The 22,053-nt window shown below is 34.4% G+C and overlaps 1 protein-coding gene across 9 annotated transcripts; it reads left to right on the plus strand.

The window, feature by feature from the left end:
* Positions 1-360: 360 nt before the first annotated feature.
* LOC119067133 (leucine-rich repeat flightless-interacting protein 2) lies at positions 361-21,575 on the plus strand. Of its 9 annotated transcripts, XR_005085872.1 has the most exons (10): positions 367-863; positions 4,880-5,029; positions 15,276-15,848; positions 16,873-17,151; positions 17,223-17,586; positions 17,661-17,810; positions 17,885-18,069; positions 18,172-18,254; positions 19,377-19,475; positions 20,803-20,914. XR_005085872.1 is itself a non-coding variant. In XM_037169924.1 (9 exons), exons 2-8 carry the CDS (start codon positions 4,943-4,945, stop codon positions 18,211-18,213), a joined length of 1,680 nt encoding a protein of 559 aa, XP_037025819.1. In that variant the 5' UTR covers positions 367-863; positions 4,880-4,942; the 3' UTR covers positions 18,214-18,254; positions 20,803-21,575. The 9 variants fall into 9 exon arrangements, 8 of the variants coding, with proteins under 8 accessions (XP_037025822.1, XP_037025819.1, XP_037025816.1 ...); XM_037169924.1 differs by lacking the exon at positions 19,377-19,475 and having other exon boundaries at positions 20,803-21,575; XM_037169923.1 differs by lacking the exons at positions 18,172-18,254; positions 19,377-19,475 and having other exon boundaries at positions 378-475; positions 630-863; positions 20,803-21,575.
* The last annotated feature ends 478 nt before the right edge of the window (positions 21,576-22,053 follow it).

Raw genomic sequence — 22,053 nt, forward strand, 5'->3', positions numbered from 1 at the left:
TCTTTACGAGAAAATGGAAGGCCTATTTTGAGTGCGTCAGCCTCCGAATATTTCCTATGTTCATGTTAGAAGCCTAGCTACGGTACCTTGCATTATGTACCTTGCATCTAGCAACGCTCTGAAACTTGGTCTCTACTTTCATTGGTTTTTACTCCCAATTATTGGTAAAGTCTGCTACTCGATATCTCATTGAAAACCAAGGCCGTATCTGGAAAGTCTTGTTGTTTTTGAACTGAGGCACCAAAATACAAAAACTACTACCTCACCTAACATTTGAATTACAGCAAACTTCACAAACTTCAACAGTCTGTCAAAACTGCTGTAATATAATATGGCGACTAAAATATGGTAAATATGGTCAAATAAAAAGAAGAAGAAGAAGAATGCGAAAAGAAAAATAAAATCAAAATCATCCAAAAAACTAAATTGCATTCGCTGCTGTGAAACGTTTTTTTACGGCCGACAAGTTAAAATTGTAAAAAAAATAAATTCAATGAAAATGAGACCAATTAAACAAATAGTGAAACACTAAATAGATAATAGTCGGTGTATCCGTTCGTCAAAAATATTAGAATTCTGTCCCATCTTGTTGTCACTGGAGTAATTTTTTTTCTCGTCTATTTTTGCAGTGTTTTTTTCTGTTTTTATTTTTCACATGAGTACGACAATCAAACCAAAAAGTTACTTAAGTGGTTATTTTTAAAACAATTATTGTGCATCGAATACATCGCACAGGACAATGTTATGATTGCGGCGATTGAAATATTCAAGTAAATGTCACCGACCCGACCCGGCTAAGAATTTTCATCGAAATATTCCAAGCAGCTGCTGTACAGAAATCATCCGAGTTGATTGTACAAAAGGTGAGTGTGGTTCTAGTTGTAAATTGATGCGGAGTACGTTTTTCATTTTGAGTTTTTACATTTTGACTTATTTGTTGGATTTGTTGTGTGCATGTTCTGCCCGCAATACCTTTTCGGGGTCTGACATTAAGGCAGCCTACATTTTATTTGAATAGAAAGTTGAAGCACTTTGCGTTCAATTTGTTTTTAATGTTCGGCATCGTACAAGTTTAGTTTTATTATCTCGTTCTTCTATCAGCCAAGCCAATCAGCGAATATTTTACGTAAAAACCCCCTTTTAGAGGACTTAAATGTTGTTTTTATTACCTGGAATTTTTTCTTCTTCTTTCAAATAAACTTCATTCAAAACGTCAAATGGTTGACTTGATGCACCTTAAATCGTACGATTACAATCTGTTCATATTCTGTTCATCTGACCTAAGATTTCAGACATAATTTGGTCATTTGAACAAACGAGACTTGGAGTGTCGTTAATAGTAATGTGCGAATCAGTCAAAGTAGAAAAGTTTTTTATTTCTCATTCTTGGAACAGATGATGTTCACGATCCACTAGCTTCTCATCAAAATTGATTGAACATCATTTCTAGGTCGTTCGAAACTCTCTTCTATAATTCACATTTTTACAATGATAGTGACTGGGTATACTGTTTGATTTGGCTTCACTTTTATTTAAAGGCATTCAAAATATAAACAATTGATAAAATACAGAAATTTTTCCCTTCAATGACACCTACAACAACATTTGTGTTTAGCAAACGTTAAGCCGGTGGTGTCTGTTTTCTTTTGTAAATATTGCTTTATGATACAAGTAAATTCGTATTTTTGCAGTTCATTGGAAGCCTTAGCAAGGGAAGAATTTCGTTATGTTTAATACTACAATCGATATATTTAAACAAGGTCTGCGACTTCGAACTATCTTTCTTAAAATAGTTTCACATTGATCGATTTTTCGTCATTTTCGGATTTGTTTTTATTTTTGTCAAATTAAAGTGTCAGTTAATCCCGTTGCAGACTGCAGGCGGCAGAAGTAAGCTTTGTTATAAAAAATGGGAAACTACATTTTCTCTGGTGACGAGGCACTTTAAACGAAATTTCCATCTTTAACCGTTACGCGTTTACAGAAATGTAATTGGATACAAAGCTTAGAAAGATTAATTTGACATTCAGCGTAGAACATATTTTCCCTTCTTTCATTCAGCATTCCCTGATAACCATGACTCAAACTCATGTCAAGTTCAGAGTAGAATTCTATGCCAAAACTCCAATGTGAGCCCAATTCTACCTGACTTTTTTTGCTGAATATTCGAACAGCCTTTTATAAATCGATAAGTAAATCCAATGCGGTATAATCATTGAATCTATTACTCCTTTTGTTTAAATTTTATCTCTGAGAGTTCATTTGTGTTAACTTACCTTCTGCTGTGTATGAACAAACATAGGCCTGAACTTGTCGCTGTTGCTGAAAACAGATGACAAGGTTTGCTGTACAGTGAGATTCACGTAGATCGGCAATGCAAATCTAACAATTTTCAGTCACATGTAAATTTGGGTAATGTTGACTACCCAATTCTCGGTCAGTTGTCCCATTGCCCATCTTCGGGCTGAATAAAAAGATTCCCGAAGATTAACCTGAGACAAAATTAAATGTGCCATTTGTAATTCAATCAGTTGTTACACTAGCCCAACAGTTTGCCACTTTTTCTGGTTCGACTCAAAACTATGTGCCCATCGTATAAATGCTGTTTCAACGGTAATTCAGTAGTTTCTACCAAGGCTGTATACTTTGGGGAGGTCACGCAGACCGCCATTTTATTAGATACGCGGGAACACACCACATATGATGGTTTTACATGTAAAAAATTTCACCACATCATCAAGACGACGAGAATCATCAGAGTAGGTGAATTTTTGTATGAAATCGGCCATTTTATCATCAACTGTGGTGTGTAACCCGCGTATCTGTATCTGCGTGACCTCCCCAAAGTATACAGCCTTGGTTTCTACTATATCTGTCATTGAATAATAATCAAAACACAAAATGCATAGGCTGAAATGTACCGTTGCGTTGGCCGGTTTCACATGATAGTTTGTAAAAGACAAAGCGTAGACCTTGTAAATAGACTCAATTCTTACATGTACCATTTTCACCGTCAATGAGTTTCTTTTTAACATTACAATGAAATTCCGAGCTAATCGAAACACCAAAACACCGACCGGTTGAACATCATCTCATAAAATTCGCACGTTTTCTTAATAATTGCTACTGCCACTCAAAGACTCCAATCAAAATTCGAACACCGAAATTAACGCTCTCAGTGTTATTGAATAATAATAATTAATAGAAATTATACAAATGAGAAACATGTTACGCGCATCTTCAGAGCGTGTATGTGCCAATAGCCCATTTTATTACGAATACATTTGGGATGATGAATAAGAATAACGCCTGTTTGTGAAAAAGTTTTGTTAAAATAATAAACCGAACCACATTGAGGGGCTGTTATGAATGGCAGATATTACATGCGGTTTTTTTCTGAATGTACCGACCGAATTGAGAATGGATGACCGGTTTAGTCATTTTTTTTGGACAAGGGTAATCGAGTTAGTTAGGTATAAATGATTGGATGGAGACGGAGACTCTCTATTGGAGAGATTCATGCATGTTAAAACGATTAAATTAAAACATGTCGGGACACTTTCGCCCCTTCATATCTGGAATCCACTTCAAAACATGAAGGATATGCTGCAAAACAGGCAGAAGATAAGAAAATTCGCCACTATTCTGATTGGTCCAATCAATTCTGCTTTGTGCCCATCGGTTCGAAAACTTCAGGAGTTATTGGGTTAAATTTAATCAAGAAAATAGGCAGTAAAATCGCAGATGTGACAAACGAGAAACGGTCTATATCATACTTGTTTCAACGCATTAGTGTGGCGATACAAAAAGAAAATGTTGCGTCCATATCGGGGACGATACTGCCATTGAAGAAGTTGAATGAAATTTTTTATCTATAATCAAAATTGTAAACTAAAAATATTCAAATATAAAATAGACGGGTTAAATTAGATTAGCTTCTGTGGGGAAGTGCAGCAGATAGGAGCACATATTTTCGATCATTTGGATTCATTTCTATGAGATCACATAACTTTGACGGAAGCTTCAAATTTCAACTTGAGGATGTCGTTGATTGTTGGTGGAAAAATCTGTACGATGTCAAAGCAGTTGGTGATACTCTAAGAACAGTCTCGAAAACCTGGCAAGATCAGTTTGGACTTGTATTCGTTCAAATGATAAAGACCAGTCTCTGTATAGTTAAAGTGCCAACATGTATCGTGATATGTTTGCTGTTTGTCGAAGGTTTGTAGGGAGATAAGTCCACGTGAAACGTAGGATTTTTAATTTTTAAGTGAACGTATGAGAACGTATACGTATGAGATATGGCGAAGCTACTTACAATTTCCAAGGTTGACGTCAACAAATAATTATAAAGTGAAAATCAAAATTTTCTAGAGAAACGCTATATATTCCGCGACGAATTCTTTTTAATTTTTCAGCTTTAGAAATATTAGAATCGAATTGGATTTGAAATAAAAATTTTTTGATGTGCACGAACTCACAACCTTCAACTTGCCGGCCTGATGCTCTAACCAATTGAGCTACCGTGGACATTTTTATTTCAAATCCAATGTATTCAATATCTAATTCTAGCACAGCACGATAAGCCGAATGTTTTCAGTTCAAAGTTATAGCCAAAAGTAGAGTAATAGTTCATTACTTACCAATGGGACAAATGATGGAAATGGTACTTCTTGTGTGAAACACACAAAAAGTACGATTTCCATAATTTGTCCCATTGCCGAGTAAGTTTCAAAACTTGAGGTAACGTTTTGGCTTCGTGAAGTAAAGTTTTTGAATAAAAATGTTAAAAGTTTTGTTTTCCATTTTTCCTCTATTTCGTATGTATGTAATCTGTAACTAAAACATTTTTGTTATGTTTGTCTTCCCATTTCCATAGTGCCAAATTGTTTGTCAAACATCAAATCAATCAAAATAACCACTTCAATTCAATCCACACATCATGGAAAGTCCCGGCGCTGTAGGTAGGCGTCGCGGCAACTCAAGAAGTAATGCCGAAGATCAGGCGCTTGACCAAATTGCACGAGAGGTAAGTTTTCATTTGTTCGTTTTTTTTTTTGTTCTTTTTTTTCGTTTAACCTTTCTGAAACGACCGGCCATATGATTTATCGACGATGGCTTACCGTTTGTAAAAAAAGGTTCAACGAAATTATTTAATTCAGTATAAAAGTGCAGATCAAATAGAAAGCAGTAAGCTTGTAATAGCAATGACTAGATAAAAGGAATGATGGTAATGAGCCCAGCAATAAGAAAATAGAATGGGAAAATTAAGTAAAACGAAAAACAAAAAAAAATCTTACAAATGTATACGGATCTTACCGAGAAAAACTAACGGAAAGCCATACATTCCACATGATAATTTTCGACCGGAAATAAATTCAAGAAAATCGTTCTATCTATACATAAATGCGTGCGATAGTAATGTACATACGCATTACCGTTGCTTTAAATAAAATTTTGTCCCCCAACGAAGTTAAAGATATTCGGTTTCTGATGATTTCCATGTTCCGCTAAAAATGTTACAATGTAACGTGTTTCCCTTCAGAATAAATAAATCGGAAATCTTGTTACATGTTACTCACCAAGTGATCTATTAAAATTTAAAGTAACAACGACAAACAAACAGAAAAAAAGCAGATCGTAATTAATGGTTGCGCTTGTCAATTAATAGAATTTAGTTTAAATGGGTAATTGCTACGTAGACAAACGATTTTGGATGTTTTACTGTCGTTCGGCGGTGAGACGTTTTTTTTTCTTCATTGCTTTCGAATTGAAATAGATTTTGCGATACATTTCGGATTTTGCTCTAGTTATCTGTTAGAGACCGACAATGTTTGCGAGGCAGCAGCACACATTATTGAATCAATCAATTCCTCTCTAACCAATTTTTTTTCTTCTTTTCGTTCAAGTTAAAATGCTTTGCATCGCATAAAAATCTATTTTTAGTTTCATTTTAATTTCAAGCGTATACATATGCTGTTTGTCTTCATTTAAAATTAAATATTTGTTGAGTCACATTATTGCACAGATTAGACGACGGCAACGACAACGACGACGGCGTGTACCCTTCATTAAATTGCTATTTTTTTCTTCCGAAAACCGTTTTCATTTTATGGTATACAACACAGGGAAAACGTTATTAGACAGATGGAATGTTCCATAGAAACTTTTCAACGGGCCGGAATGGTGTTTATTTCGATCTGAAAAGTTATTACTTTAAATTGTGTCTCATTTTAAAATGGATTGAAAAGTATCAACCGTACGGAGGCACTACATAAATATAATTCCATTTGAACGAATTATCTGGTGTGTGTGCCATATATATATACACTTTTTACGATGATTGCATTAAATTTAACGTTTTTGAACCGATTGAGAAACATTAAAATAGATGGTACACTGAATGCCTATACTTTGCATTATATAGGCGAGGTAATCACAGCCGATACAATTACTAATTTTGTAGTGTTGTTGTGGTGATGAAAAGAAATCATGCCGTCGAAATGAAGCATTATCATCTGGATGGTATATATTATGATGGGTAACGCATGATTCTCTTTATCACGAATTATATAGTTTTGAATGCATTGATCGTTGAAAAATAAGTTTGAGAAAAGAAAACTGTTGCTGAGACTGGTCGTTGGGTGAATTGGCGTATTGTCGATTTCATCGATTTTATTGTAGGTTTGATTTGATCTTAGACACGACGTGGCTGGGATCAATTTGTTTTAAGTCTGTTGAGATTTGGTAATTCTGCACAGCGGAATTAAAAGACGTGTGCTCTTGACGACGGTCACAAGCAAGAAGAACGTTTATTGACACATATGATTACGACTATGTACAACAAAATGACTAGACCGATATGTCCATATGAACAACATTGAAATATGAATTCCTAAATTCAACAAAGTCCTTTCTAGGGACCATTTCACATAGTACGTACTCGTATATACTTTTGCGAACGATGGATTTTCCTATGGATATTCAATAATGGTTGTCGCGACATATTAACATCGTCCTTTGCTAGAATTAGAGAGTATGAAAACCACACACAAATGTGGAGGAGACTGGCGATCTAAAACGTTCCGCAAAAAATTACAAAATTTTAATTTTGCACTGACTTAACAACGATAATGACAGATCTGGTGCGCCAAATCATGACTTTCAAGTATTACATTTTTCAGAGATTTTAAACTAAATTTTTTTTTAATATTTCCAACGCGAGTGGATCTTCCTCACAATCAATTTTTATAAACGATTTATGTATTGATCTGCCTCCCATATTCGACCACTATGTCTACCAACGAGATCTCTTCATCGCGATGCATACCTAATTCTGACAAGTTTCGGTGATGACATGTAATTAGTGTAGAGATGTTGCTCAATCTTATTTCCGGTACTTTGACGTGAAGTTTTAAATCTAATTCCATTGAAATATTATGACCAATTGTCTTCAGTTCAAAAGAACAACCAAATCCCAGAATAGCTTCGTCCGTCTTTTCTATTAAATTGTGAACGATTCATGTTGTCTGGAATTTCTTTTTCTCTACATTCTTTGCGGCATAACAGTCAAAAGAGACAATTATTCAAATAATTACACTGGATAAAACAAACGTTGTTAGTGATAGTTTTCACTTTTTGATTAGTTTCACGTTCAAACATTTTCTGGATGTTAATAAAACAGATGTGTTAGATTCACGTTGTGGTCGTCATTGAATAGAGTGCTGACGGTTTTTCGATCGTTCGTACGAACCGAAAAAGAAATGTTGAAATAAATATTTAATAGTTCTTTGACCGACGCATTGCATCAAAAGTTTCTGAAATTCTATCTTTTTGTTTAATCCGTCTAGACAAATGGTCTATGTCGTTTTTCAAAACCTTGTCTCTTATAGCCTTGTTCTCTTTTCTTTTTTGGTATGATATACACGTACACTATATATGTGCACACAGTACACTGCGTTACATTTGTCGTGAATGAATTTCCATCGTTTGTATGGTCGCTTCTATGCTGTCTAACTACTATGTGAACCGATTTTATTGAATATTTATTTCAGTTTGTCTTTCTTACGAGTATTTCGTATAGTATTTGATTCGAGAGAAATCTTTCTTCTGTGCCAAATCGATTTTTTTATTGTTGATGTAGAAAAATGTTTGGATTTAACGGAATTATTTGCTGTACTGTATATCGGTTCGGTGTATCTATGTTTCAAAAGAAATTTTCTTCTTCTCACAATCAGCAGTAAGACACATCTGCGAGTTAAAGCAAATTCTGTCACTAAACACAAAGTAATTTTGATTTTTCAACAATTCGTACGGCTGGTATTTCCAATCAATGAATCTATGTTTCGTATATAATGTGTACGACGACACATAATGTTCCCATGCCTAATTAGTTTTGTGCCAAAATAATGATTTTTCGTTTAGAAATTATTGGCTCAATGTAGTTTGGATAAAAGTGTAACAGTAGCCTATGTTGATGGTTCTCTATGATGGGTATAGCATGCTCATATTCATCATCTTTGCTGCAGGAAATGTGTTATGTATTATGGAATTTCATTTATTTCCATAACATTAGGAAAAGAACGATCGATCCTGCCATAAATTCTTACTCTAACCTTTGAAATATTGGCAGTCATTGCTAACCAATAATGCTCTAAACAGATCAGGTTGGACATGTTTCAATTCCGGTTCAGGACCTGATTCGGTGTGTTAGACCAGTCCTGATATGAGAGACCAGAGATACCAGAGACCTGAACAGAACTCAGGGTTTTCAGGTCAGCTTCAGATCTGAGAAATATTAGGTTTAGGATTTAAGGTTTCGAATCAGGTTAAAGCAGACTTGTTCCAAGTCTTATAGACACCTAAAATTTTTATTCCTTTTGATGTTGCGCAATTGTTATTTAACTGAAACTGACTGAGAATTTGTTTTCGAATCCCAGTTTCTAGATGCTCAAGAATTTGTTATACGAGGTTGGTGTTCACGTCACCTTTACTTCGGGAACAAAAAATAAAACAAAATGAAATTTTTTGCACATCTGTGTGTGAGGTGAGGCACATTGTGGTAACTGGCTAGACGCGAAGATGTGGTAATTTCGATTGAAACTTACAGATATGAGAGTAATTCGACTCGTAATTTAATAAAAATTCTTTGCGTCAGATTTTAATCCTTCATTGTTACTATGATATAGACAAGAGAAGTAGTATTGATCGCACGAAAAAGAATTTACTTCAACAGATATAAGGACATGACTCACACCTCTCAGTTTTTTTTTCAGCAAAATTTTCTTATATTCGTTGGATAAAATCGTATTTTCTCGCCATCAAGTCCTTATAAAAAGGCGACAGACGTACTCCTACGTGCACATATAACATCGTCTACTGTTAGAGCCACTTGAATCAATAATTTTTTTCTTCAATTGAAATACGACAGAAAAGTCTGACTACTACTCGGTAAAAGTCATTAAAACTAATAGTAAATTCTGCCGTCATACATTTCTGCAGTTCCTCTTGGAGTTGAATTTCCTATTTATTTATTTTACCCACTTCACCGTCTGGTTTGGTAGGTAGATTTACAACGTTGAATAGGAAATCTATGCACAACACCAAAGCAAACAAGAAAATAAAAACAAACGAAAAAAGAAAACAACAACTAAAAGTTTAATGCCATTTCATGCACAAACCACGAATAGTTCATTCTCGCTGTCTGGAGTTTTGTCAAAATTTATATCTTCTTTTACGCTGCACATTACCAACGTACCTTGATGTAATATTATATAAACTAAATCTACCTCTGGGTCTAATCTTACACTGTTGTATAGTAATACATTTCGTATATATATGCGGCTATATATTGGAAAATTGAAATGAAACTAACTCCATACGGTTGTGTTGAATTATTTCCATATAGAAACCCATGAGCAGCATCTCTTTTGCAGTAGTGGTGATGTGCATGCACATAGAATCAGGGCATTTGAGTTCATGTACGAAAGGGAATAATTTCGGTTGCAATTGCAGTCGATAGCTGGATTTTACAAAAGCAACACCGGGACAATATATTTACATTGTAAACTCGTGTGTAGACGGGAGTGTGTTCCGGTGGTTGAAGTTCAATATTAATATTATGTACCAAAGAGTTATTTAGTTTCTAAGTTCATTATAATTGTTATTCCACTTTATGTTGGAAAAAGTGTACATTTTGTAACATAATAATAATAATCGTCGCAAGAACAATTAATGATTTAAAATTTTAAATTATTTTTTTTATGTCACTCTGTTTGGCGTGTTCTGTACATTTCATATTCTCGAGAGATAAAGACTTACAATATATACCTTTTAATACACAAAACCGTAGATAATTCTGTATCTTTAAACAAATTAATTCTTCGTAAAATTAAATACAAACAAACAAAAAAAATGGTTCAGTTAAAATGGCAAAGTCCGGTTATTGGAAAATTTTCGCAACAATGGGGACCATCATTATCAGATTGTCTGGAAATTCAGGCGAAAATTCAAACTGGCGTTGCCAATAAAGGAACATGGAAGTCTGTAAGTTTTTTTTTTCACTCGTTTTTGCGTTCCGCTATCGTATATATTGTGCATATATAATACATATATATACCACCGTCATGCATAAATTTTGTATATGTTCATCTAGCTGTGCATATAGTGCATATAGAAATATGTTTAACGAGACATGGGAATTTATTGTAAAAAAAAGCTTGTAAATTGCATTCATCCGAATTTTGTGCAATATAATTTCGATGCATCAACCAAATATCGATTCAGATTGTCTGCTGCGTTTTTTGTTCAAATTTTCTGTTCAATGGTCATTACTGTGTGGCTATGGGATTGTAGATCGTCGGTGGTAATTGAAATTGAATTATATGTTTTATTGTTGTATAGAAACTGAAGACCAATAGATGGTAATATTGTGAACAATATTTTCACTGAAACGATTAAATGATGTTTCACGACGTAATCACAAAATCTGTTACTTCGTTTGTTGAAAACACCAATTTAATGGTACAACATCTTTTGCTCATTCAGTTTGACATTCATTTCGCTTTATAAGACTATATTAACCGGAGGTTACAGCTCAGTTTTGCTGTTGCTGTCGATAACAGATGATTAGCAGGCCCGACGAGTTCCATCTTAACTATAAGTTGCTGTTGAAGTGACCGGATGAATCCTCTGATTTTCACTGCCATTGGAAAGTGAATTACGTCATAGATTCTGATTTAAGAGTTGCAGCGGCTTACGTTTTTAATCGGTGAAATGCGTTTAACATATGTAAACCTAGATTCTTAGTTTTTGCCATTTTGTACCAAGTTGCGTACGAGTATCTAAGAAAAAGGCAGAACCAATGTCTGCTTTTGTTAGACGAAAATTGTACCCACAAAATTCACGCCTCATAAATGATGCTATTCACCTTTCTTCGAGTGTTTAGAATTTTGTTAATTTATTGCACCGGAGGACTGGAATTATAGTCTATAATTTATAGATAGTACTGCAATTGCTCAAATACAAGTGCTACAAACAATTTTATGAATATGAATAAATGATAAAATTACGACAGAAACTGCTTATTTTCAATAGACGATCACGTTTATGAGCGAAATATATGCAGTGACCAATTATAATACAGGCAAAATATATCAACAAAAATTTTTGTTTTCTTGTAAGTCTGTGTCTGCATGTGTAGAGGTTTAGGGTATGTATAAACTGAATCGATAGCAATGGGTTGTATAAAAAGTGCCAAGTTTTTTTTTTTGCAATCATCGACATAGTGTATAAAAGGGAATACAGTTATTTAAACAGGACAAATTATTGACCTTAGAAATTTCTTAAAACAGATCTGCAAAATCTTAGGAAAATCCTTTAAAGGACTCAGGAAAATCCTAAAAAAATTGAAAGTTTTTTGAAAATCAATAGTCAGTAAAAGTCCTTAGAAAAACTATAGGAAAATCCTTGAAAATCATCAGTAGATGATGATGATGATGATGATAATGATGATTGAAAATCTATTACTTCATTAGTTTTGACATTCGTTTTGCTATTGAGTTGAGAACACAGTTGAAAACCGATGACGAGTTGTATCCAAATCAAATTTGATTTTTTTTTGTCATCATAGTTTGCCGATCGTATGAATTGCAGGATACTCAAGCCAAATTTTAGTCTAAAAGTTCTAAAAAAAACGTTTTAGCTAAATTGTAATGATAAATTTATATTTGTTAATGATTCTATGTTCAAATCGTCAGACAAAAGACAAAGAAAGCGGTATACAACGGGTATGACTGATCTATACATTCATTGCAATTATGATATACCCGCAAATAAGCACCTTCCAATAGAAATCGATATAACAATATCTTTAAAACCATAGTCTGATGCAAGGAGAGCAACTCGTAAATGGTTTGCCTTTTTCAGAATGACTCTGATGAATCTGTGAATTTCATTTGTGATTTTCTTTTATCTTTCAAATCTTTCTTCACTTGATCTGTGTCACACTGAAAAGCTATGTTATCAACATTAAACACCTGGTAAACGATTATCACCCTGTGATGCTAATGTTATTCAAACATACAATGTCAAATAGACTGGAATATCTTGTTATCAATAAACACCATTTATGCATGAATAAAGTTGTGTAGAAGTTAGGTTTCAAATTATTCTCTTTTTCGGTTGAAATCGGTTCCCATTCAGCTTCATTATACACAAATTTGTAATATTATTTCATTATATACATCCCAAACACGGTATAAATAACATTTCGCGCACACATAAAAAAAACAACAACAACGATCGAATAAGCTCTCTGTGGCTGGGTTGGCTCATATGTGTTGAAGCCCAGCAACATATCAAAGCATTATTAATGACGTAATGTCATAAACAAAGAAGGAGTGAGATCATTTTCTGCACATATGTGTATGCCGTTTTTTTTTCTTCTCTTCGTTTTTTTTAATTCGAAATTTTATTAGGAATTCTTCATAATTTTAAGATGACAAAATTATACATACATCCAGTAACATTCGGTTGATCTCGCGTGTAGAGCTAAGCCATGCTGTTTGCTGGTTTTTTTTTCTTCTTTACGTTCATTAGAAATCGATTGAGTTCAAGTTTCAATTAAACTGAAGACAGCTTACGAAAAAGCAACACCAATTTCATGATCACAATTTTTAGTTTGTTAATTTTTGTTGTTTGTCATTTTGAAATTGGAATCTTAAAATGATGTTTTGATCCGTTGTTATTGTTAATTCGTTCGAGCATACATAATATACCTGCCGTTTAGTGTCATATCGATACATGCTTGTCAAAAACACATTTATATTTGACTTATCAATTTGGAATATATCGAAATGCAATGCAAAGTACAAATCAATTAGAATGAAGACGATAAACTTTGTTGTCGAACTTCATTTTTGTAACGTAAGGTGTACTACACCATACCCGCTGTAGTTGTAAAGACTCTCGACTGGAAATTTTAAAGTAAAAATTTTGTTGTGCGGTTTGAGACACACTGTTCGGAACTTTTATTGCATTTAGTATACACGTGTGACTGGGCAGTGTAATTTTTTTCAAAAAGAAAAGAAATACGAATTCCCCGTACCTACGCCTCACTACATTCGAGTTTTTATTACTTGTTTTCGTTGACAACTTAATTACACATTTAAGTTAAACAAATCGAACCGAATAGATGTAATTAAAAATACAATTTTTTTCATTGTGGGTTAAAATACATTAAGTGGATCACAAACGAATAATTAATTTTGTTGATCGAATGGAATTAAACATACAAGAAAACAACAACCAACCAACCAACCAAAAGTTGTTGCATTTGAATTTGAAACATATTGTTTATCGTCCGATAAGCGAGTATACCAGTTTGTGTTTTTTGTGTGGACCATAATTCGAACGATAAAACAATTTCGACCCTGAATTGAATGATTTTACGGAGTAGCTAAAAATATAGTGAAAAGTATAAAATGCCTTAGAACTCACACAAGTTGGTTCGCACAGGCCTCGCAACAAGTGTTTTCTTAAATGATTTTGTTTACTTAAGTGAAACGTTTTTCTTTTTCTTCCTTTATTGTTCGTTATCATGACATATTTTTCGATGATATTATCACTCAATGTTTTCGCAAATAAAATTCTTTTGATAGAATCTATCAATACAGACTCCCATATATATATGTACATCAGTTCAGTTCAAACAACAGACATAAGACTGGAAATATTTTCAGAATCAAATTAATTTGAAATTGTAGCTCCATATTTTTTATTTAATTATTTCAGTCCATACCTTCCCCCCGTGTCTGTGCATTAAATTGCAATGGATATAACTCACCTAAAAATACGAACGTAATTATTCTTCTCGCATGGGATGGATGCGTTCTTAATGTTGAGATTTTCTTAAATTTTTTTTAATGAAGTCGCCGTGCTTTAACGAATGGATTCGTTTAAAAAATAGATTTTTTATTTCTCCCCCTCATGATGGATGTTCAAGGCACAAATGTGTCTATATAAACGAAGCGTTCCGTCGAAAGCGCAACGAAACCTTAAAGAGTATTAACTGAAAATGTAATTGAATTAAATATTATTTTTGGCCACATCATAAATGAGGGTTTTATGAATACAAATATTTATGCTCGCGCTTCATATTAAAGGAAATGGTGTTGTGAGTTTCGTGATTAGGTATTTAGGTTGTGAAAAAAGTCAAATGATATAGATGTTTGGGAACTTTTTGTTTTATCTACCTTTTCGTGTGGGTAATACCACTGGATATATGCTTTAACTACATTTCATATTGTAAACACAAAACTTTCCTGAGACACCATAATTGTTAGACTAAACGTTACCCAAGGTTCTGTCTATATAAACAATGAAAATCACTCAACAATGTTCTGCAATTGAAATTCGCAAGAAACGGTGAATCAGTGCAATCTATGCCTATATGGACGTTGTAATACGTAGTATGCTAACAAAATACGTTTATTTACAACGTCATTTCAGACTTCTTTGCTTTCAACGGTTTTTTTTTATTGAACAATTTTTTATCTAATCGAACTCGATTACCGAGGTATTTTTCTGATAAGAATTTAATTCGTTCTCAAACTATTACTTGAATGTAACGACACTTTCGAACAGTCATATTGATCCGAGCGCCCAATACCAAATGAATTGAACAACCGCAAATAAAGTTTCGTAAAATTTACATTAATAAGCCTTCCGTTGCAATTAATATCACATTTCTAAAGCAAAAATATTGATTTTAAAAGGAAAAAATGGATACAATAGACACTTCGACCGTCGATCCCGTAGACATTGAATCAGTGCATAAAAAAGTGAAATTGAATGGTGATACGGATAATGCGAAAAGCGTCGATAAAAATGACAGTGAAGAGGAATTCGACTTTAGCTCCAGCGACTTAGAAGATTTAGATAGTGTAAATAGTGCCGTCGATGAAACGGACAATTTTAGCGAGCCTTTAAAATCAAACGATAACGATGTTAATCAGTTAATCGAAGCAAAAAATGATAACATCAAAGTGGGGAATGGCGACGCTGAATCAGTGATGGATACGGTTGTGATTAGCGACACATCTAGTCTTAGTAAATGTTCCAATCCGATAAGTAACGAATGCAACGACCAAGTGGATTCAATAGTCAATACAAACGGTGAAAATAGTATGAACACTGCAACGGTTGATCGTCAACAAATCGCTGATGATCCACCAATAAATTCCAATAATATTGCCAGTCCAAGTGGCCCGACGAAATGCGAAGAGGATGGTGCGTACAGCGATGAGGATGGTGCTATTGTGAACTTTCTTGGAAAGGCTAATGAAATAGTAGGTTTGGTTCATATTCTGACAAATTATGTGTTATTCATGTGGAAAAACTGTGGTTTTAATAAGCTTTGTGTTTATTTAAATATTGGGTTTTGGTGTTTTTGATTATTATTATTCTCACTTTCCAGGTTCGACTAAAAGATTTATTTCTAATTGCCTATTGTAATTTACAGTAGGCAAGACTGTTTAATCGGCTTCTTTTAGGTAAATTTTTTGTTGATACAGTGAATCACATCAAGAGTATCGTGATTAATATTAAATTTTATATTTTTTTAAAGAATCATACCGGTTTCTACCTGTAACTATGTGTGTCGATATTACGATTTATTTTGATTAATCACAACGAAGTGTTAAACCATTAATTTGTATGTGTGTTCCTCTGCTAAAAAAATCGTTAACTTGAAAACGATTTAGTGACCTAACATTGACCGTCATAATTTTACTGTATTCCAGCAGTTTCGAAATTGCCTCTTTTGTACACATTTGAAAGCTATTTGTTTTACAGGTATGAGTAGGATAGGTTAAAAAAAAATTTAGACTCCCTATGATATGCAGCTTCCCTTGAACAGACCTACGTTGTCCATGATAACTTAATTTATTGTCCAATGACTCCAAAACGAATATATTTAAAGCCAGCTGTCTACTGTACTGCAATCGTTAGAGATTAGAAGGGATGAACGGCATAGTTAATATCTACCTCCAATTTAATTTTATTGTAGTCGGTAAAGTCGGTCACCTGCCACAGTTCGTGTTTACAAACCGACTTGGCAATGTTTCGATTAGATGTGCGTCATGGTATAAAATCGATGTTATTGATGCTATATTCAAACACTCCCAATATCTCGTAGAATTAAAATAGCTTATCCGAATCCAACATACACCGGCCAAACATATCACAATCAGCGTTAACATCAATTTGGTGAAAGCTCATTGGTTATTTATGTGTTATTTGTGTCCTTGTCTTCCATTTTAATTTAACCTGTGCCCCATCACATTGTTAATGTAAACATTTTACGAATTCCAGGCCGAATCGCGACTGGCTCAGCGGCGTCAAGCTCGTGCAGAGGCGCGTGAAATTCGTATGCGTGAATTGGAACGTCAGCAAAAGGAGCAGGAACAAAATGCTGACCGGGTGTTTGACATGCAAGCATCGTCGAATATCGATCCAATAGGTCGTTCACGATTGGCCATATCGTCGGTGACTGGTCCGATACGAGGCAATTCAATGTCGTCGCGAAGGAGCAGCGAGGATTCGTTGGAGGAGGAGGGACGAAGTTTGCGTGATATTAGACACGAACTGAAGGTGAGTATCGGTCGCGTTCTTTCCTCATTATGGTTTTTGCATGTGCTACACGTACCGGTCCAATGTTTCAGGACGTTGAAGAGAGATTTCGTAAGGCCATGATTGCGAATGCTCAACTAGACAATGAACGAGCATCACAATCGTATCAAATTCAACTGCTTAAAGATAAGCTGGAAGAGATGGAAGAAGCCCATGCGCAATTACAGCGGGAACATAAAGATAAATGTCGCGATCATGACGCCTTAAAGCGAAATAACGATAAATTAGCGGACGAGTTAAAATTAACGCTTGGACAGCTCAATGAACGCGATACACTCATAGCTGAGCAAGGATTAGCTATTGTAATCGTGGAAAATGATGATGGTACGGACGCAAGGAGGGCTCTAGTCAGTGTTGAAAACGCACAACTATTAGATACTGTTCAAGGATCGTTAGGTTCGTATAAAAATAGAATTTCCGCTATAACCATCACACCATAACATCTTTCCATCTGTCCGTCATTCGTTTAGATGTTCGACTTAAGAAATTTGCCGAAGAAAAGCAATCTTTAAAGAATGAAGTGCAACAACTCCATCAACAGCTGTTGGATTCAAAAACTCAGCGAAGGTCAGGGTCTTTGAACGGTCCACTCGGTGATGATGACTACGAAGATGTACAACGTAAGTACCCATTTCGATAAAAGAAAAAGCGGATCGCACAACAGTTAAAATTCGAATGTGTTGTTTTGTTCTAGGCGAAGCGAATAAACAAATCGCTGACTATCGTTACAAGTTGCAGAAAGCCGAGCAAGAGATTGCCAGTTTGCAAGCGAGCCTTGCACGATCTGAAACTCAGGTTATACGTTACAAGAGTACAGCTGATGCAGCTGAAAAGGCTGAGTCAGAACTGAAATTAGAGCGCAGGAAATTACAACGAGAGGTATGTCGGTACAATAATTAACGAAACCATTTTCGACGGACAATTTGAAGTTATCTTTTTTCAAATTATTTTTATTATTATTTCGATGAAAACTATTTACAGCCTCTGATTATACATATTTGGGATGAATGCCATCTTCAATGAAAGCTTTCATTTTATACCAAAAAATATAGCGGCTACATCCTGTGAGTCCTTTTTTTAAAGATGAAAAAAAAAATGTCACAACAACAGTAAATCGTAACATAACTCATTTTGTATAATCTCTCGTAACTAAAACCGAAAGAATTTTCTTGTTCATCAACAAAACTCGTCATTGACACAATAAATAAAAAAGACACCTCCTTCAGCCCGGCCACAATCTCTGTGAATAATCTTTTCCGATGAATGTTGACATACGTGTTTTGTAGTGCACGCATTGATTTGTTGAAGTATTTAAATAACCCAATGCGACTTCATATCGAATCATAATGTGTCCTTAACAAAAACGGATCATCCGTGGTTTTCTACTGGCCCAGGTGTAACTGTACGTCTCTGGGATTGAAAAGAAATATTTGAAGACAGCAGAGACGCCGACTTGTGTTTGGGAGTAGTGGTGCTCATACAACAAGCGAATCTGGGAGTAGTGGTGCTCTTTTAAGTAAAACTGGAAAGATGTAGTGGTGCTCATCATTCGAGTAGTGGTGCCCGAGCCTCGCTTGTCCTTAGAAGTCGGCGCCCCTGGAAGACAGTTACAGTGTCTAATGCTAGCTTGATTTCGCGATTTGGAAATTTTCAATCAAGAGGACTCCTTTCACAATTTCATGGTAATGATGGATCGACAAAGTGTTTATTAGATGTGAAATGAATGTGTCCGGACTATTTCCGATACTCAGCTCAATCCCAACTCCGAGTGTTTATTGTCAGTAATCCGCAATCGAAGTCGTGAATCATCAAATCAAATTATTTAAGGCTTTCATCGACATTTGCTTCCTATCGCAAATTCATAGGAAATTACTCCTAACACAGTACAGTACAGTTACAAGACCGAACAGCGAATAAAAACTGACCCAAACTTCAACATATTTTTTTCGGAAGCCGTAAACCCGATAATCCTAGAACGTGAATTCGTCAGTGCGTTCGGCACAGCAAACAGTTAAATTTAGTAAATTTTGACCGATCGGCACACGAAACATTTTGGATTTCAAACATAGCCACAACTTCATTCCCTTCATATTTCCCATCGATCACTTTGAATATCAAAAATCTTTATTTAATTGTATTGCACGATGAACTGTGATCGAGCGCTACAATATTTTTAAATTTTACAGAAAATCTTAACGCATCGATTTCATTCTGATCAGAAACTGAACATGATATCAACCATCAAGAATGTGTTGCCATAAATCTATTTTTTTATATAAATCAAGGTATAACTAGACCCATTCTTGAATATGTTTGTACCCTTTTACTGTGAGTGCACGCATCCTCAACTAACTTTCAAATACAATCTGCGTCTATAGTCATCTGTTATTGACAATCTACGACAGGAGAGGCAATGATGATGTCAGATTGATGTTCTCTTTTGGAGTACCATAGTATGTTAAGCATCATTTCGTTTGTCTTGAAGAATCTATAGATGCTATTGCCGAAAGGAGATGCTTATGGACTCGGAAGGAAAGTGGATCGTGACATCTTGCATGTTTTCTACTTTTTTTACATTTTTTTTTTCAATTAAATTACACAAACCTTGTAATTAGACTTACAGGTTTATGCGTCGAACAAATTGAAAATTTTAATTTCCTATTCGGTACTCATGGCAGAATATGAGACAAAAAGTTTCGTTTGACGTTACTGTTCTACCTCACCTGTACGTCCATATTTTGTGAGTTATCCCTCCGAAGCAACGGTTCGTCGAAGAAAATTATTTTTCATTTGAGTCCAATTTTCTTTATCGAACCGTCGCTAGACAGTGCACATTTCTTTGGTCTCTCATGAACTAAAATTTGTAACAGTCTGACATTGGAATTTGTTGCCGCGTTATAAAATAGAAGCTCTGGATACTACTGTTCAACGCATAAAAACCGAAGAGAGGCAAATTTGTATGATATTTCGTGCTGAAGATAAATCACTTGTCTTATCAGCGATGTTAAGTATGATTTCCACTCAGCAAAAAGTACACCGTGAGAGACCACCGAGCTGTCTAGTAAACAAAGCAAAAATTGGAAAAATTCAATTTTGTCTCTCACACGGAGTACTTTTTTGGTAAGTAGAAATCAAGCCTTAAGCTCTCCTAGGTTGATTCGGCTACAATTTGCTGCTATAGCTAGTGAATTATTGTTATCCTGGGTTGAACTGAACACAACAACCGTCATGCGTTTTTTTTTTAAATGGGCATCATTGACAATGTGATGAACGAATCGCATTATTACTTCTCCTCTTTCGATCTTTCCCCTCTTCAAAAGTGTTGTCTTTAAAAAATTATGCATCCCTGTCTCCCTCTCGGATAACTTCTGTAGTTATCTGACGCGATTAATATCATGGAATGTTCCATTCACGTTTTTCCTGTTTGTGATATTAATTAATTGTTTTGTCTTATGACTCAATCCTTTTGTCCACTCTAACAAAATGTTTTTTTAAGAAATAACAATTCCTCGGACCAATTATGTATTTTTATCTAAACCAAGAAGCAATGAAAAGAAGAAATCGAAATTGTTTTTCTCAGTAAATTAATCAATTTCTTTTTTATTATTATAGAACCGTGAAGTGTCTGAACGATTAGAAGAATTGGAAACAGCCAACAATCACTTACTCAAACGATTAGACAAACTAAAAAATGCTAAAAGTGCTCTTCTAAAAGATCTCTGACCGGTATCATCATCGTTACTACCCCGACACAAATAATACATACTTCACACACAACACATCGCTTCTCTTTAAATTAATTACAAATAAAAATTGAAAATGATTAGCGGAGAAACGAAGAGAAAGCAGGGAAAGCAGAGAGCGAAAGAAAAATCTAGATGTTTAGAGGTATAGAAATTGCTAGGAGATTTTTAGCTGCAAAATTATAAATTAATGAAAGGGCAAAGAGAAAAATTTAAGTAAAAAGCAGAAATTACTTTAACATCCGATTGTTGTGTAAAAAAAAAATATTTAAAAAAATATGAAAATGAAACGAAAATCGAGTCTATGTAAAATTGATGGTGGTTTTGTTTTTCATTTATTTTTCGAAAATTATATTTATGCATAGAACATTTTTGAAAGTATAAAAACTATTTGTAACACACACACTCACCCACAACAAATCAAATATCCCTTCCTGAGAATCCTCTCCATTATGATAAGCAAAATGAAAGAATGAAACTGCTACATATATGGAAACGAAAAGAATATATAACAAACGCCATATTTGTATATGTAGGACCGTAGTTTGTCGTTTATTGTAAAAAATAGAAGAAGACAGTTTAACAAATAAAGAGAAAGAAAGAAAAAATATTAAAAAATGTAAAATTAAAAATTAAATTAAATTAATAAAAAAATAATCCGAAATAACAAGATGATGTAGAAGAAAAAGAGGAATAGAACAGTGAACCGCGTCCCGTTGAATCCTACATAAGATCACGGCTTTAAACCGTTGTCAAATTATCACACTACCTGATACGAAAAAAAGCATGACGATTTCTCTATTCGAGCACTACAAAGGCCCCAACGAGGGTAAGTCTAGTGTGTGTCTTCACCTTTCAGTGACTATTTTTGAGAAAACATTTTTTTCAATTATCGCACAGGTTTCCCAATTTTCCTAAATTTTCCCATTTTTTTTGGTTGCAAAATTAAGGAAAATATGGGAAAATTCAAAAAATAATAGGAAATGTTGTCCCAAAAAATAGTCTCTGCCCTTCACACATTCTAGAAATTCCAAATTATTGCCAACTTCATGTTGAAACTTAAATCACTACCTTTTTTTGACACCAATTTAACACCCTCATTCAATTGTAAAAGTCGTAG

The sequence above is a fragment of the Bradysia coprophila genome (assembly GCF_014529535.1).
Source record: "Bradysia coprophila strain Holo2 chromosome X unlocalized genomic scaffold, BU_Bcop_v1 contig_12, whole genome shotgun sequence".
NCBI lineage: Eukaryota > Metazoa > Arthropoda > Insecta > Diptera > Sciaridae > Bradysia > Bradysia coprophila.